Source organism: Festucalex cinctus, chromosome 18 (genome assembly GCF_051991245.1).
Source record: "Festucalex cinctus isolate MCC-2025b chromosome 18, RoL_Fcin_1.0, whole genome shotgun sequence".
NCBI lineage: Eukaryota > Metazoa > Chordata > Actinopteri > Syngnathiformes > Syngnathidae > Festucalex > Festucalex cinctus.
In genome coordinates, this window is record NC_135428.1 from 4,526,515 (window position 1) to 4,539,709 (window position 13,195).

General features: G+C 38.5%; 3 protein-coding genes across 4 annotated transcripts in view; 1 reads left to right on the forward strand and 2 right to left on the reverse strand.

Annotated features, from left to right (window-relative positions):
* LOC144006792 (uncharacterized) overlaps window positions 1-5,959 on the forward strand; it is a 31,188-nt gene extending 25,229 nt beyond the window's left edge. Inside the window, exons 6-7 of the mRNA XM_077505836.1 lie at window positions 4,512-4,611; window positions 4,795-5,959. Of these exons, the coding sequence (XP_077361962.1) occupies window positions 4,512-4,611; window positions 4,795-4,923 (229 nt within the window). The 3' untranslated portion in view covers window positions 4,924-5,959. The remainder of the gene's footprint in view (window positions 1-4,511; window positions 4,612-4,794) is intronic.
* A 2,110-nt stretch (window positions 5,960-8,069) lies between these two features.
* Window positions 8,070-9,737, reverse strand: banf1 (barrier to autointegration nuclear assembly factor 1). Of its 2 annotated transcripts, none has more exons than XM_077504943.1 (4): window positions 9,575-9,737; window positions 8,931-8,994; window positions 8,582-8,755; window positions 8,070-8,445 (listed from the first exon to the last, which is right to left on the reverse strand). In XM_077504943.1, the coding sequence occupies exons 3-4, from the start codon at window positions 8,705-8,707 to the stop codon at window positions 8,299-8,301; spliced, it is 273 nt and encodes a 90-aa protein (XP_077361069.1). In that variant the 5' UTR covers window positions 8,708-8,755; window positions 8,931-8,994; window positions 9,575-9,737; the 3' UTR covers window positions 8,070-8,298. The 2 variants fall into 2 exon arrangements, with proteins under 2 accessions (XP_077361069.1, XP_077361070.1); XM_077504944.1 differs by lacking the exon at window positions 9,575-9,737 and adding an exon at window positions 9,505-9,574.
* Window positions 9,738-10,638: 901 nt separating this feature from the next.
* Window positions 10,639-13,172, reverse strand: prdx5 (peroxiredoxin 5). The gene is made up of 6 exons (XM_077505695.1): window positions 12,971-13,172; window positions 11,583-11,717; window positions 11,351-11,482; window positions 11,194-11,232; window positions 11,050-11,114; window positions 10,639-10,984 (listed from the first exon to the last, which is right to left on the reverse strand). The coding sequence occupies exons 1-6, from the start codon at window positions 13,064-13,066 to the stop codon at window positions 10,879-10,881; spliced, it is 573 nt and encodes a 190-aa protein (XP_077361821.1). The 5' UTR covers window positions 13,067-13,172; the 3' UTR covers window positions 10,639-10,878.
* Window positions 13,173-13,195: the final 23 nt, after the last annotated feature.

Sequence of the window (13,195 nt, forward strand, 5' to 3'; positions counted from 1 at the left end):
AGCATCAATTTTGTGTAAAAAAAAAAAAAAAAAAAAAAAGTGTGTCCAAATTTCTCTTTGCTCGCTCGAGTTGGTTGGCGCAATGACAAATTCCCGTCCAGGCTGAACAGTTGTGCAACATGCCCGACTGCTTTGTGCATTGTACGTGACTGGCAAACGTGTCTTTTAAATGTGTTTTTCAAGCAGCTAGAATTAAACCGGCACCAATGTTGGTGGCGCGACTGATGACTTCCTCTTTTTTTTTGTTGGTTGGAAATGACTACCAGTGTGCAGTGCAAAACGTGATGGCTGGATGGTGACATTGCTCATGGTTGTTTCTAGTGAACACGTTGGAACTCTTTTTAATAATAAAATAAGAACTGAAAAGCATATGTGTCTCTTATTTTTTTATTTATCCTCCTTTGAGCAGGCGATCATGTTAACAAGAAAGAAAAAAAAATCTAAACAACCATGTTTAGCATTCCCTGAAAGTCCAGTATTGAACCGTGCCATCAATACAGACAGCCAATTGTAACTGATGATTTTGATCATCACGCCGCCCACATCTGCTTGCTTTCGAATTGCGTAACACCACGTTGGTACTCACAGCGGTGCGATCAAGCCCCTGCAGGCAAATCAATACGGTACATATTCAGTATCTGGTCAGAATTAACTCCTGTGCAATCACGCGGTTAAGTTAACATATAGATTGTGTGCATACTGTGATTCTCGCCTTGTTTTACTCAACTTGAAACGAGAGCGGCATTGTTGGGAGGAGCAATCTCCAAGAAGTATGAACAAAAATAGGCCAAAAACGTTCATGTAATAATTCTTTAAATTCAAACGTCACAGAGGGAAGATTTACAGAAACACCAACAATAATCCAACACAGACTGGAAGACGCAAGGAACTATGCTTCAGCATTCCCACATAATACTTCCAATTTACATTGTTGAAATTTCAACTAGCTTCAAAAATTCACGCCTCCCGGGGTATATATCGTCTGATTCCACATTACTTACAGTATTTGCACAATTTAGCTTGTTATATCAACTTTTCCCCGTTCATTTTCAATGGGACAGACATTGAACGTTTTCTAAGTAACACTTTCCACACCCACTTCCATACATGTAACTTAGCATCATCGCCAGATGTCTTACACTGCTCGGTGGCACAGTTGGTAAAGTGCAAGTCCAGTAACCAGGAGGTCATCATTTCATAATTTATCTCTCAATTTACTTCATAAGCATTCCACATGCATTCAAATCTTAGCATTCCGCTTTCAGCATTCCCACGCAATTTCTCCAGAAATTGCACTTAACTCATTCACTCCCAGCCATTTTCACATTTCGTAATCCCGTTCGCTCCCAGCGGTTTTACTGGATTTTGACTGATTTTGCAAGGCCCACATAATATTGTGTTCTATTGCTATAAAAGCATGGAACCTATCAAAAGAAAGAATAAAGTCTCTTCTTTCATCAGGAAAAAAAAAAGTATGTTTCTATCTGTTTCCGTTTTGCAGAAGAGAGCCAAGTTTCATCAGTTTTCACAAATCTATTTAAAATTGTAAGTAATTGAGCTTTTTTTTCTACATGGCCCTGGTTGATATCCTTTGCTCTGCTGCCACCTGCTGGCCGTTTGTGTAATAACTACCATTTCTGCAACCGTTCTTTGCAGTTGAGAGGCTGCATCAAAGCCTTCTATATGCTCTAGCATAAAAAAACAAAACAAACAAAAAAAAAACGTATAAATACATCTTTGGGACACTTTAAACATTAATTTTTTTTTATTTATTTATACGTTATTGGGAGCAAATGAGTTAATCTAGTTCCAATTTGATATTACATTACACCTAAGTGTTCTGAGTGTCCAAAATAGTTTCAATTCTGCCACTAACGTTACTCTCCCGTCCAGTTTGTCAGTGTCTATCAGTCATCAGAGAATCAATGGCCCAAATGGGCTGAAATGAAAATCTTTCAACAATCCGCTTGAATCTTTATTGACATCAACCTTTATTGACTACAAGCGCTCCAGGCAGAGAAGTGCACTATCTGCTGCATGGATTCACAATGTCAACAGTATGTTGACCTTTTCACAAGATTCATCCAAAACCGCCGTTTGAGTGGGCGATAACACATGGCTAGTATTTTCACGGGGAGATAACATGTCGAGGCAAAAAAAAAAAAAATGAGGATGTCAAAGTCAAGCGTTCATCTCAAGGGTCTCTGGGCTTGAAGGCCTCAGAGTTTCACGAGGGTAATTAAGTTCTGCTTAATTAAGCGCTATTAATCATGTGAGGAGAAAATGGCTGCATATCATAAGGGATCATTTTGCATATCACTATATAATAGGACAGTAGCAGTTCATTTCCATGATTTTAATCCGTTCGATATCTAATGCTGTGGCCAGGTGTACTGTATAGTGTTTATTGACCTACGTTACGGTATTACAAAACAATATAATGTAGTTTTTATTACCTCAGTTTTATAAATTGTTGGTTAGTTTACTGATCATTTCAAAATTAGAATCCCCACCCCATAGATATCACACATAGCTAAATTCATGCTAGTGCAAGCTGGCCGATTACTGTGATATGTCAATAAGTGGGCCACGTTGGACGTGGCACAAGCAGAAATCAGCAGAAATCAAGCCCGAGTTGAAGTGTTAATTGTACTAATCGTATTAAATCGTTGACTTTTTTTTTTTCAAAATGACTTGAATACTTAAACTAAAAAAAAAAAAAGTATGATTGTTTCACTAATATGGCACATTCATCACGTCTGCCTCGAATTTACAATCAGAGGTTAATGTTATGACCAGCTGTATCTGAAAAAGAGAAAGACTACCTGATATCAAATGATCTGAGCATATCCTCGTAGTTTTTGTGGGTGCACAGCAGTTGCGTCGTAGTTTCTCATCTCTATCAGCAAGCTCTGCATAAGCTTGATAATGATCCTGTTAATTGGAATCAGCTGCACTTCGCGTTGGGAAACCTTTAAAACCTGCAGGACGCTGGCCTTCGAGGACCGCAGTTTGCCACCCCTGCTTATTTATTTATTTATTTTTTACAAAATTTATTCCCAATTCCAATATTTACTATTATATATTTTATTAGTGTAAAATAATTAGAACAACTAATGTTGCATACATTGGTTGCTGTACAGCAACAAATGAATGGAGCTTCTATACCGATAGCTACTTATTGCCACATCCAATATGGTGGAACAATTGACGTACGATGACGTGACTAAGCTAAATCTATATGTATATCGTGTCTACGGTCGGGAAGGCAGGTATTAAAATAAAAAAATAAACAAAAACGCTACGGCAACTCGGCTATTCGCTGACAAAGACAAACGATGATTACCATATTACACCCCCTGTTCATAACCATCGCCGTTTATCCCTTAAAAACGCTAGCTTGGTCATCTTCAGCTGCTAATTTGTTGCTAATTTGAATATTTAGTCAGATTTTGACTCAAACGTGGGTTTTTGTGTGTGTGTTTTTTTTTGTCTTAAAGTGCAAATCAAACAGCGTTAAAATGTATTACGTGTGTGCCGACAATAATTAATTAAAGAAGCCCTACGAGAAAAATTTCCCGAGATAAAAAGAGTGATATTGTTAACCAGTAAAGCAGACTGCAGCAGTCCCCATAGCAACAGAGGAGAGGGAGGGCATTACAGAGAGCAGTGATGATTCAGACCTCTGGTGCTGACATCACCCACTAAAATGTATTATTTACACCAAATAAAAACAATCGAACCCCAAATGGGCTACTTTGTTGCATGGCAGATACTGCATATAAGATTTTCAAAAATTCCCCTCCACGTATATGGTCAGTTCCACCTCATCAATGCTGTGCCTCCCCCTCCTCCATCTGGCAGATACCACTCACTGCAGAGGGGATGATCCTCCAGATTTTTACTGTGGCGGGATTGCAGTGCACTGGACTGTTGAGAGCAGGGGGGAGCATCCAGGCTGTCGTCCGTGAGGGGTGGGGTCCGGCTACATTCACACCTCCACCACCAGATACACCCAAAAGCTGACAGAGAGACAAAGTGAGGCACAAAACGGGAGACAAGAAGGGGGGGAGATTGCACCTGAAGAGGAATATCGCACGGGTAAGGAGACAAACGGATGGAGAGGGGATGCAAAGACAATAGGGCAAAGATTCAAAATGGTTGGAATTGATTCATTTCGGGTCTGGTTTTCCTTATTAACAATCCAGCTAGCAGTCGCATTGATATGTTTTTGACACATTGTGGAGGGATTGTGCAACGGGAGGGTTATGCTTGCTTACGGTTAAATAATGTGACGGCCAGGGTGAATGGAATCCAAGCAGTTAGCCTTGTTAGCGTAATGTATTGCATTTGTTATTGATTCAAGTCACAAGCTGGCTAACGTAACAACTGGGTTGAGATTGTTGAGCTACACATCCGAGTTCAGTGCTGTGTCTTGTTTGTATCAACTCTTCATTGATTTATATACATAAACGTAAGCTTGACTGCCTTTTGCTATGTTTGTAATTCAGAATGAAAGGAGACACCCCAGTGAACAGCACCATGAGTGTCGGCCAGGCCAGGAAGCTGGTTGAGCAACTGAAGATCGAGGCTAGTTTCTGCAGGATAAAGGTAAACAAATGGATGATAATTTACTGTAAGTAATCTTATGTGTCGTACACGTGTATTTGCGAGTGAGAAGTGCACAAAAATCACTCTTAGTGGTGCTAACAGTCATTATGATGCAGTACGGAGTAAATAAACAAACATTACACAAAGTTGTCATCATGTTAACCTCTGACCCCCGCCTTGCAGGTGTCCAAGGCTGCCGCCGACCTGATGGCGTACTGCGACGCCCACGCTTGCGACGACCCCCTGATCACACCCGTGCCCACTTCAGAGAACCCTTTCAGGGAGAAGAAGTTCTTTTGCGCTCTGCTTTGAGCTCAATCAGGGATTGTTGATACTTTTCACACGAGGGAAAAAAAATACAAATAATGAGTATGTTCAGTATATGTGTGTACAACCCGCCACAGTACTTGCATTATGGTGCCTGTGTGTACAGTACACAAAACGTAAAAGGAACTAGATCGTTTATTGATTAAGATAAAGATTACGAGTCAGAGCCATTACGGAAAGTCGCCAGGTCTAAAGGAAAATAAACACAAAACGATATCATCTGTAAGAAACGGTCATTTTTAAATAGGTCAATCTCACACTCAGAGGATAAATGGAAGCATTATGAATATTCATCTATGTTCGTACGACGTTAGACTTTTAATAATGGCTGTTGATTCTTTAAAGCCATTAATGAGCCGTAATCAGGTCAAAATAAGATTCAGATCAAATGTGTGTGACCATTATGTGATATCGTGCAAAAGTTAACTCAAGTGTATAAACAAACAAACGTTCAAACTCCATCGCCATTTCATTAGGTACACCCACAAAAACTAATGAGCCATACACGACCCCTCTTAACCTTAGAAACCATCATAGGGAGTCATTCTATTTATGTCTTGATTTATTTTTTTTATTTTTATTTTTTTTTTAACAGTTTAGCAAGGTTCTCTGTTTTTGCTTTTGTTCAAGCATCAATATATACTATTGTGGCTTTAGTTTCCTGCTACTATACTTGCATTTTGATCATTTTGTGTACGTGTAACTTAAAAAACGGATCATGAGGGTAAATAAATATTGTTCAGTCTCAAGATAAAGAAAGTAAAGCAGTTACAATATAGGTGCTGCATATCATTCCCATCCTTCAACAGACTACCCAAAAAATATGCTAACTATTTTTTTTTATATATATATATAATAATTTCAAAAGTCTTATCCATTACTGCTCTTTCTGTATCGTTATTTTTGGAAACCCTGCCGCCAGAATATATTCAACATTTTGTATAACATTGGCATCATTTGACAGGAAAATCATCACCACATAACATTAAAGTGCTGAAATAAAACCTGTGATGAAAAGGCATTTATTCCATTGTGATTTATTTATTTTTTTGACATGAATGTGTACCTTTACAAATACATTAGACAGTCAAGACATGAGTAGGCCATGTGCCATCCCTTGAAAGAAGTTACCTCATCTTGCTTTGTAACATGGAGAATATTACCAAAGAGTGTAAATCATCTACACGCCCTCTAAAATCCTGCCATACATGACACAGAATTGTACGCAAAATAAACAGCACGCAAAACAAGCTAACAGACCAAACAAAGACCATAAACGAAAAATAATGTAAGAAAAAACGAAACCAACTCTCGGTTCAATGTAGTTTGCACTTCCTAAACTTCCATTTAAAGCATCAACTTTTGAATCGGTCAAGTGGGAATCATAACGGAGACGACCAAAACAAATTAGCGACTCCTGGTGGACAACATTATGTACTACACAAATTCGCAAATAAAATTACCTTTACAACATATGGATCCCTTCATGGCCTACGTCACGACTGCGTCACTGTGTTTACTGGAGGCAAAAACAACCGCTGGAGGCAACGAAGTGCAGCTAGAAGTAAACAACGCTGGTTGTCGGTTTATTCTATTCTATTTTTAGCAGTTTACTCACATATTAACTCAAATGGTCGTTTTCCGCGTCCTGAACCACACGCCACTGAGGTGTTTTTTGTCTCCAGCTAAGCCCCGCCCTTTAAATTGTGTCACATTGTTTACAAACTTTGAAGGGGTCTTATTAAAGAATTGTAAAAAGTTAGTCCAACATTAGATGTTAGTAGCGTACTTGACCAGTTCTCTTCTCACATTTTCATTCATTCTGAAGGGGCGTCCAGTTTGGGAGACTCTTGGGGTACGTTTTATCCACTTAATGACTGTCTGCAGTTTTCCATGGTATTTCAATTAGCTTGGAAATTATTTGATACCTTTCTCCTGATGTATTTCAACAAGAGAGCCCACTGAAGCTCACACAGCTGTTGCTGTAAAACGCGACTTTAAAAAAATAAATAAAATTAACAAATAAATAAAATTAAAATAAAAAAAAAGTGTCCTCCTAATTACACTGTACATTAAATTTAATATTGGAAGACGTTTAAATTATTTTTTTAAATATATATATATCAAACCTGGCATTTAAACAGGGGTGTGTAGACTTATTGTAGGGATCCAGCTGATTTATATTGTGATTTAAACAATAAAAAATAAAACACTTTTTAATTAGCCCTGAAATAACCTGTGAAGAGAATGTGTTCCTTCACTTGTGATTTTATTTGAGCCACTACAGTAAACATGTAAAAGGATGCAGATCCAAATTAATTCACTGCCCCTTTTCTTAATAGCATTTAAAAAAAAAAAAAAAAAAAATACATAAGCATCAGTAATATGCAGCAGTTTTACACAAGACATGCTGACATGATTTAGAGCTTATCTGACTGTAAATTAATGACAGCTACAGTGTCACATTATTTTAAGTCATATTTAAAAAACAAAACTTCTGCTACAATAAATGTTAAGAGTAACGAGCTTGATGGCAACTTAGATTTGAAAGTTAACACCCCGTACCATCAAAAAAAAAAAAAAAAAAAAAAAATAGATGAGAGCTTTTTAGCTCTATTATAATTGTGAAAGCACATTTGCTTGTTTCTTGTACTCCACCATATATCGTGGAGGCGTGCGGTAGCAAGGCAAAGTTGGAGGCTCAAACTTTTAACACATTTGTATTAAGTGATTACAATATTACACATACAGTGGAGGCTTTACCTTTTTATATTGTATGCCGTTTTCAACTGTGCCCAACAAGCTCTTAAACAACATTGGACCAAGAGCACATTGATCAAAACTAAGAGCTTTGGGTTGCTTTATAAACCTATTGGTAAATAAAGTCAAATGCTGAGTATGACTGCAAGAAAATCCCATTAAGCACAATCAAGAAACAGTGACGAGTCATCAGCTTTGTTCCAATAATTTGACAAGCTTGCAATTGTCAAAAGTATCAGTTGTTAAAAACTTGCTGACAAGAGAGGGTGAATCTGAACTCAAATGTGAATTCAACTGCCAGAAGCAAACCTTCAACTCTTCTTTAAAAAAAATAAATAAAAAAAAATAAATAAAAAAAAATAAAGTAAAAATGACTTCACTTTCAATTTTATTTGGATCATTCATAAGAACAATTAAAATGTGATACAGACCATGAGTGAAAAGGCATCAACAGTGAGTACAATTAAAAGTTTACTTCACTTAACCTCATTGGTGTGTTGCAGTGTTTGTCCATATATATATATATCGTGGATTTAAATCTGTTGAAGAGCTCATGAGCAGTTTGGACTACAAAAATATATAAAAGTAACAGATGAAGCTTTATAGGAAGGCGTCACACCATTCTTTAAGGCAGTTGAAGCAGTCGCCTTGTTGTTTTGCGTTTGCGCCACAAGTGTCCTTAAGCCATTCCTGGAAAAGTTCCTTGTCTTTCTTTAGCATCAGAAACTGTCCAAGGACAACGTACGCCTGGTGAAAGCACAACAAGTTGAAAACGTTTCAAATCACTCTCTATATCCGAATTAGAAAACTACAAGAAGCTACCAATGTATGTACAACAGCAACAAAAACACACAAGATTAAACAAATTGTGACTATATGTTACCTTGTCAAATCCTTTCTCCTCCAGCCTTTTGCCAAGGACCTCGCCGATGCCACCAAGAGCAAACACGGGTTTTTCTCCTATCGGCTCGGTCACAAAGTCGCGATGTTTCTGTGATGTTGAAGACATGGCTGCTCCGTTGAAGGTGACAAATCAGGTCACTGCTCAAAAACAAACCTGCAAGATAAAGACATCAAATACAGTTGACTACCAGTTCAAACTTCGCAATTGCTTGTTTGTTTGTTTTTTTGCCTTGTTATGAGTGAGCTTCAGATATGGTGGGACAAACAGTCAAAAACAAAAATATCAAATGAAAACACTCGCAAAGAGGAGACAATGGAACTGAACTAACCGTGCGTGGTAAGCGGCCAACTTGACTGACTGCAGCTCCTGATGTCACCCACTAGGCCACGTCCCTAAAAAAGCACACATCACATGAAGTAATATGGGTGTGACTTTCTATTTATACATTTAAAAAGAAGGCTGTTTATTTCTTTATATTGTCTTTTGTTCTTGTATTTATGTTTTACAACAAAGTGTTATCGTTCTTTTTTTTCTTAAGTTATTTTGAGAGATAGAATGAACATTAGCCTCCGTTTATATTTCCTTGGTTACAATAATCAAGCATATATAAACTTGTTGGACACGTTTACCGTACTCATGCTTAAGCTCGAGCAACAATGGAGCCGTCATCTTGAATTGCGCGCGCAATTATTTCCAACGCCATCATAAACTCACGCTAGCGAAATTCAACAATATTATCGAGTACCTCGCCAAAAAAAACAATAACCGCTAGCATATTTAATGTACGGACAAAGTGTTGTTTATGTTTTTAGATGATTAAGGCACGACATATCAAGGTCTGAATGAACTTTCCGTGTTAGCTAAGCTGTAAATGAAGCTAAGCGTACGTGTTTTAATCTTACCGCTGATGCCAAACGTCTAACGGACTTACTTGAAAGAAAAGTTTTTTTTTGTTGGGTGGCAAAATCTTACCTGCTGGGTCTGGCGTCGTGTCGAAGTGTAATATTAGCTGAGTTGTGCTTGCAACGCGCGTCTTCTTTTTCCTGCTTTTCTTCTTCGGGTATTTTCTTCTTCGGTGGTTATTGTAAGTTGGAAAAACATCTTAATGGCGCATTACCGCCACTTGCTAGACTGGAGCGGCGACTGAGACAATGTACAGAAATACAGTGTAATGAATAATATTAATAATAAGAATAACAACTGGAAGGAATTCATTTATTGTATATCGAACCTCGTTTTTGTAATTATATATGTTACAGTGGAGTTGCACATCTTTTGTTTCCTGTTTATATGAGTCAGCGGTGCGCCAGTGTTTTTCCACTCACCTGTCCATCCTGCCAGTCAGATTCACCTGCCCATCATGTTTACCTTATGATTCACCAGATTGTTCGGTACGCTTCCATGCAAGACTCTCCAGCACTTTTCTGTGGACTGCTCTTCCGTTGCCAACCCTGTCTCTGACCTTCCGAGCCTCATTCTGAGAATCCTGTCTTCTGTCCCCACCGACAAGTTCCGCCTTAGCATGTTTGGAAATGTCATTCAGGCCGAACTGATATTCTTCCTTGGTTCAAACTCTGCATTAGTGACCGGCAGACAGAGGGTAATATTCATTTCCTTCTCCTGCCCCAATCACTCAGAAAATAAATTAATACAAGTAATGTATTTTTGTTCATTTTATGCGATGTCTTCAATTCCTGTGACTTATCAGCTGTGTTCATCCAAATAAACAAGACTGTGACATTTATGAGTAGACAGATGAGACCATTATTTTAGTGTATAGTGCAATATATATACACTTCTAGTGATTTTTTTTTTCTTCCAGTGTTATGCAGCGATACTTTTCTAACATGTTAAGCATGTGCTTTGGCTCAAACTTTGGGAAACACAATTCAGAGTACCGCCAATAGAAATACATACAAATAAGGTTTTACTACTTTGTACAATATTTCTCTCCATGATTTGCTCTACATTTTAAGATCAGGCTTTTACTCAATCCAATTTAACAAGCACCAAAATATTTAAGAACAACACAGAAGTTACTGCTCGAGAAACTGATTTTTATTAATGATCAAGAACACAACACAGCATATATTTTGCATCATCTTTCCTGTCATATTTGTGCGCATTAATAACATCACATCCTTGTTTTTGCACTAGCACTCATGTAACGTTTGTGGTGCTCTTTGGGATGAGCGGGGAAGCATTGAAGCAGATTTCAGCCATTTAGTGATTTTTTTTTTTTTTTTTATAGTTTGGTAGACAAGTTCGAAATGAGTCTACAGCTGAGACATAATACTGGGCGCCAGGCTGCAGGTCAGTCCTGTGCCGTCTGGCTCCACATTGATCTTCTTCACGACTCCATCTTCCACCACCATGGAATACCTGCAACACATATTCGACACATACTCAGCTGGACGTAATTACCAGCTAAAACTAAAGCACCTTACCTCTTCGATCTCTTGTTTCCGAGTGCCTGCACAATCTTATCACTGTCAAGTAACAAGTCCACAGCCTACAAAGCAGCGAGAAACATGTCGCAAACGTGTTTCTATAAAGTTGTACACAACACCACATTTGATAGTTTGGTTTACCTTTGTAAATTCTCCAGTGGGATCCGCCAGCATTCGAATCTGTGGGAGAAAAAGAAAAAAAAAAAATCCATTGTATCAATAATCACAGCTACAACGAAAAATAACTCAGCACACAGATATAGCGAGCGTGGAAAACAATGTCCCCTCTCAAGTGTACCTTGCCATCTGCTCCATGCGCCTTCCCCCAGGCAGCCATGACAAACGCATCATTCACAGACACGCAGGCCACCTCCTGGATGCCTTTACTCTTAAAGTCCGCTGCCTGCTGCACAAAACCTGGTAGGTGAGTCTGAAAACAAAAGCAGAAAACTGTCAAGCCGGTTGGCAAAGATTACGAAATCCAAGACACGACGCGATACGACACGAGGACAAATTTTGTTCGCGCTTGCCTGGGAGCAACCGGGGGTGAAAGCACCCGGTACAGCAAAGAGGATTCCTTTCTTCCCCTTGAAGAGTTGATTGATGTTCACCTTATTTCCTGGCTCACCATCATGGACTTCCACTGAAGGAAGAGAGTCGCCCACCTAAGATGAGAAGAAATAACACGGACTACATTTGGTGGGTCGGAGAGCGCAAACTTTGACTAAGTTTGATAACAATCAGCATCATTGGTGACATAATGAGTTTAAATGATTTGTTTGTTTTTGTGTAAATATCAGGTCTGAACTGTTGTATTTTATTCATTTTTATAGTATTGGTGTTTTCAGTAAATACGGTGATATAAAGAGGGGCATTAAGTCGGGTAAATGCCCAAAGAAGGTCCAAGTACCAAATGCACCTCCATGACTGATTTACTTTGAGCTCCCTCTAGTGTTACGTGTAAGAATTACTCCCTAAATACACTTCAAGCTTTTAAGTTTACATATTTGTATTTATTTGCAGTTTTTTTTTCAACAATCATCCATCCATCCATTCTTGCTCCTCACAAGGGTCGCGGGGGGTGCTGGAGCCTATCTCGGCTGGCTATGGGCAGTAGGCGAGGTTCACCCTGAACTGGTTGCCAGTCAATCGCAGTTCAACAATCACGTCGATACAAATTTAATTTGACTTAGGTGCAATACACTTTTATTTTGTTTAAACAGTGTCAATGAATGTTCAAACTGCATAATTGATTTCATACAAATTTTTGTTCTAGTTAGGATGACAGTCGCTAGAGGGCGACCAAACAAACATAAAGCAGCAACTCTTTGGATAAAATGGCTGAAAGACCTTATGAAATTATTACGTCCGAGGTACAGTTTTTATTTTATATTATTATTTTTTTATTTTTTTTATTTATTTTTTTTACTTGAGCATCCAATACTCTTCTGACCAGCCCCGACATATATGTAAATCGTATAGCATACTGATAATAAGCGTTGATGTCAAAGCAAAAACACACATGTTAATAGATTTAACGTTTATAAAACGAATGTACGTTTGTTTGTTTGTTTGTTTGTTTTTACCATGACACCTAACAACGCAATGTCTGGTTAACAAATGTGCATGACCTGTAATCCAATCCGACCCTGTTCGTCAGTTGACGATTTATTTGAAACAAACTACAGCAAACTACTGCACGTTTATTTCACATTTAGGTCGCATGTTTAACTAGAGATGCTCTAGGTAAAAACTAAGATAGAAAACAAATGCACCGCTAACAAATGCTGTCATTGCGACATCACAGTCGTTAGCATGGCGAGCTACCAAAATAATGCGAATTTTTCACAATAGTTCCGTAATTTGCTAAACGATTTGCAAAGTATCAAAGCGTTATGATGTTAATTTGATGTCTTACCTTAATCGGCATTTTGTCCAAGCAAGAAGAGTGGATCAGCCTTGTGCAATGTTCTACGCGGATGCGTTTAAGGGCAGTTGTAGCAGCGGAAAGCATGTTATGCTAGCTTTCGTTTCATAAAGCTTATGTGACGGTGTCGGCGAGGCGTGTCTACGACTTTTGTGGAGAAGGCAGACACGCCTCCAATCTGGCTGTTCACAAATCACACCACTATCGGCGACTCCA

Excerpts from the sequence above, each read along its gene's own strand:
- prdx5 (XM_077505695.1), bottom strand. The coding sequence starts at position 13,066 with ATGCTTTCCGCTGCTACAACTGCCCTTAAACGCATCCGCGTAGAACAT. Across the intron at positions 11,718-12,970 it reads TGGACAAAATGCCGATTAAG|GTGGGCGACTCTCTTCCTTC; the intron begins GTAAGACATCAA and ends TTCTCATCTTAG. Across the intron at positions 11,115-11,193 it reads CCACTGGAGAATTTACAAAG|GCTGTGGACTTGTTACTTGA; the intron begins GTAAACCAAACT and ends GCTGCTTTGTAG.
- banf1 (XM_077504943.1), bottom strand. The coding sequence starts at position 8,707 with ATGTCTTCAACATCACAGAAACATCGCGACTTTGTGACCGAGCCGATA. Across the intron at positions 8,446-8,581 it reads AGGAGAAAGGATTTGACAAG|GCGTACGTTGTCCTTGGACA; the intron begins GTAACATATAGT and ends TGCTTTCACCAG.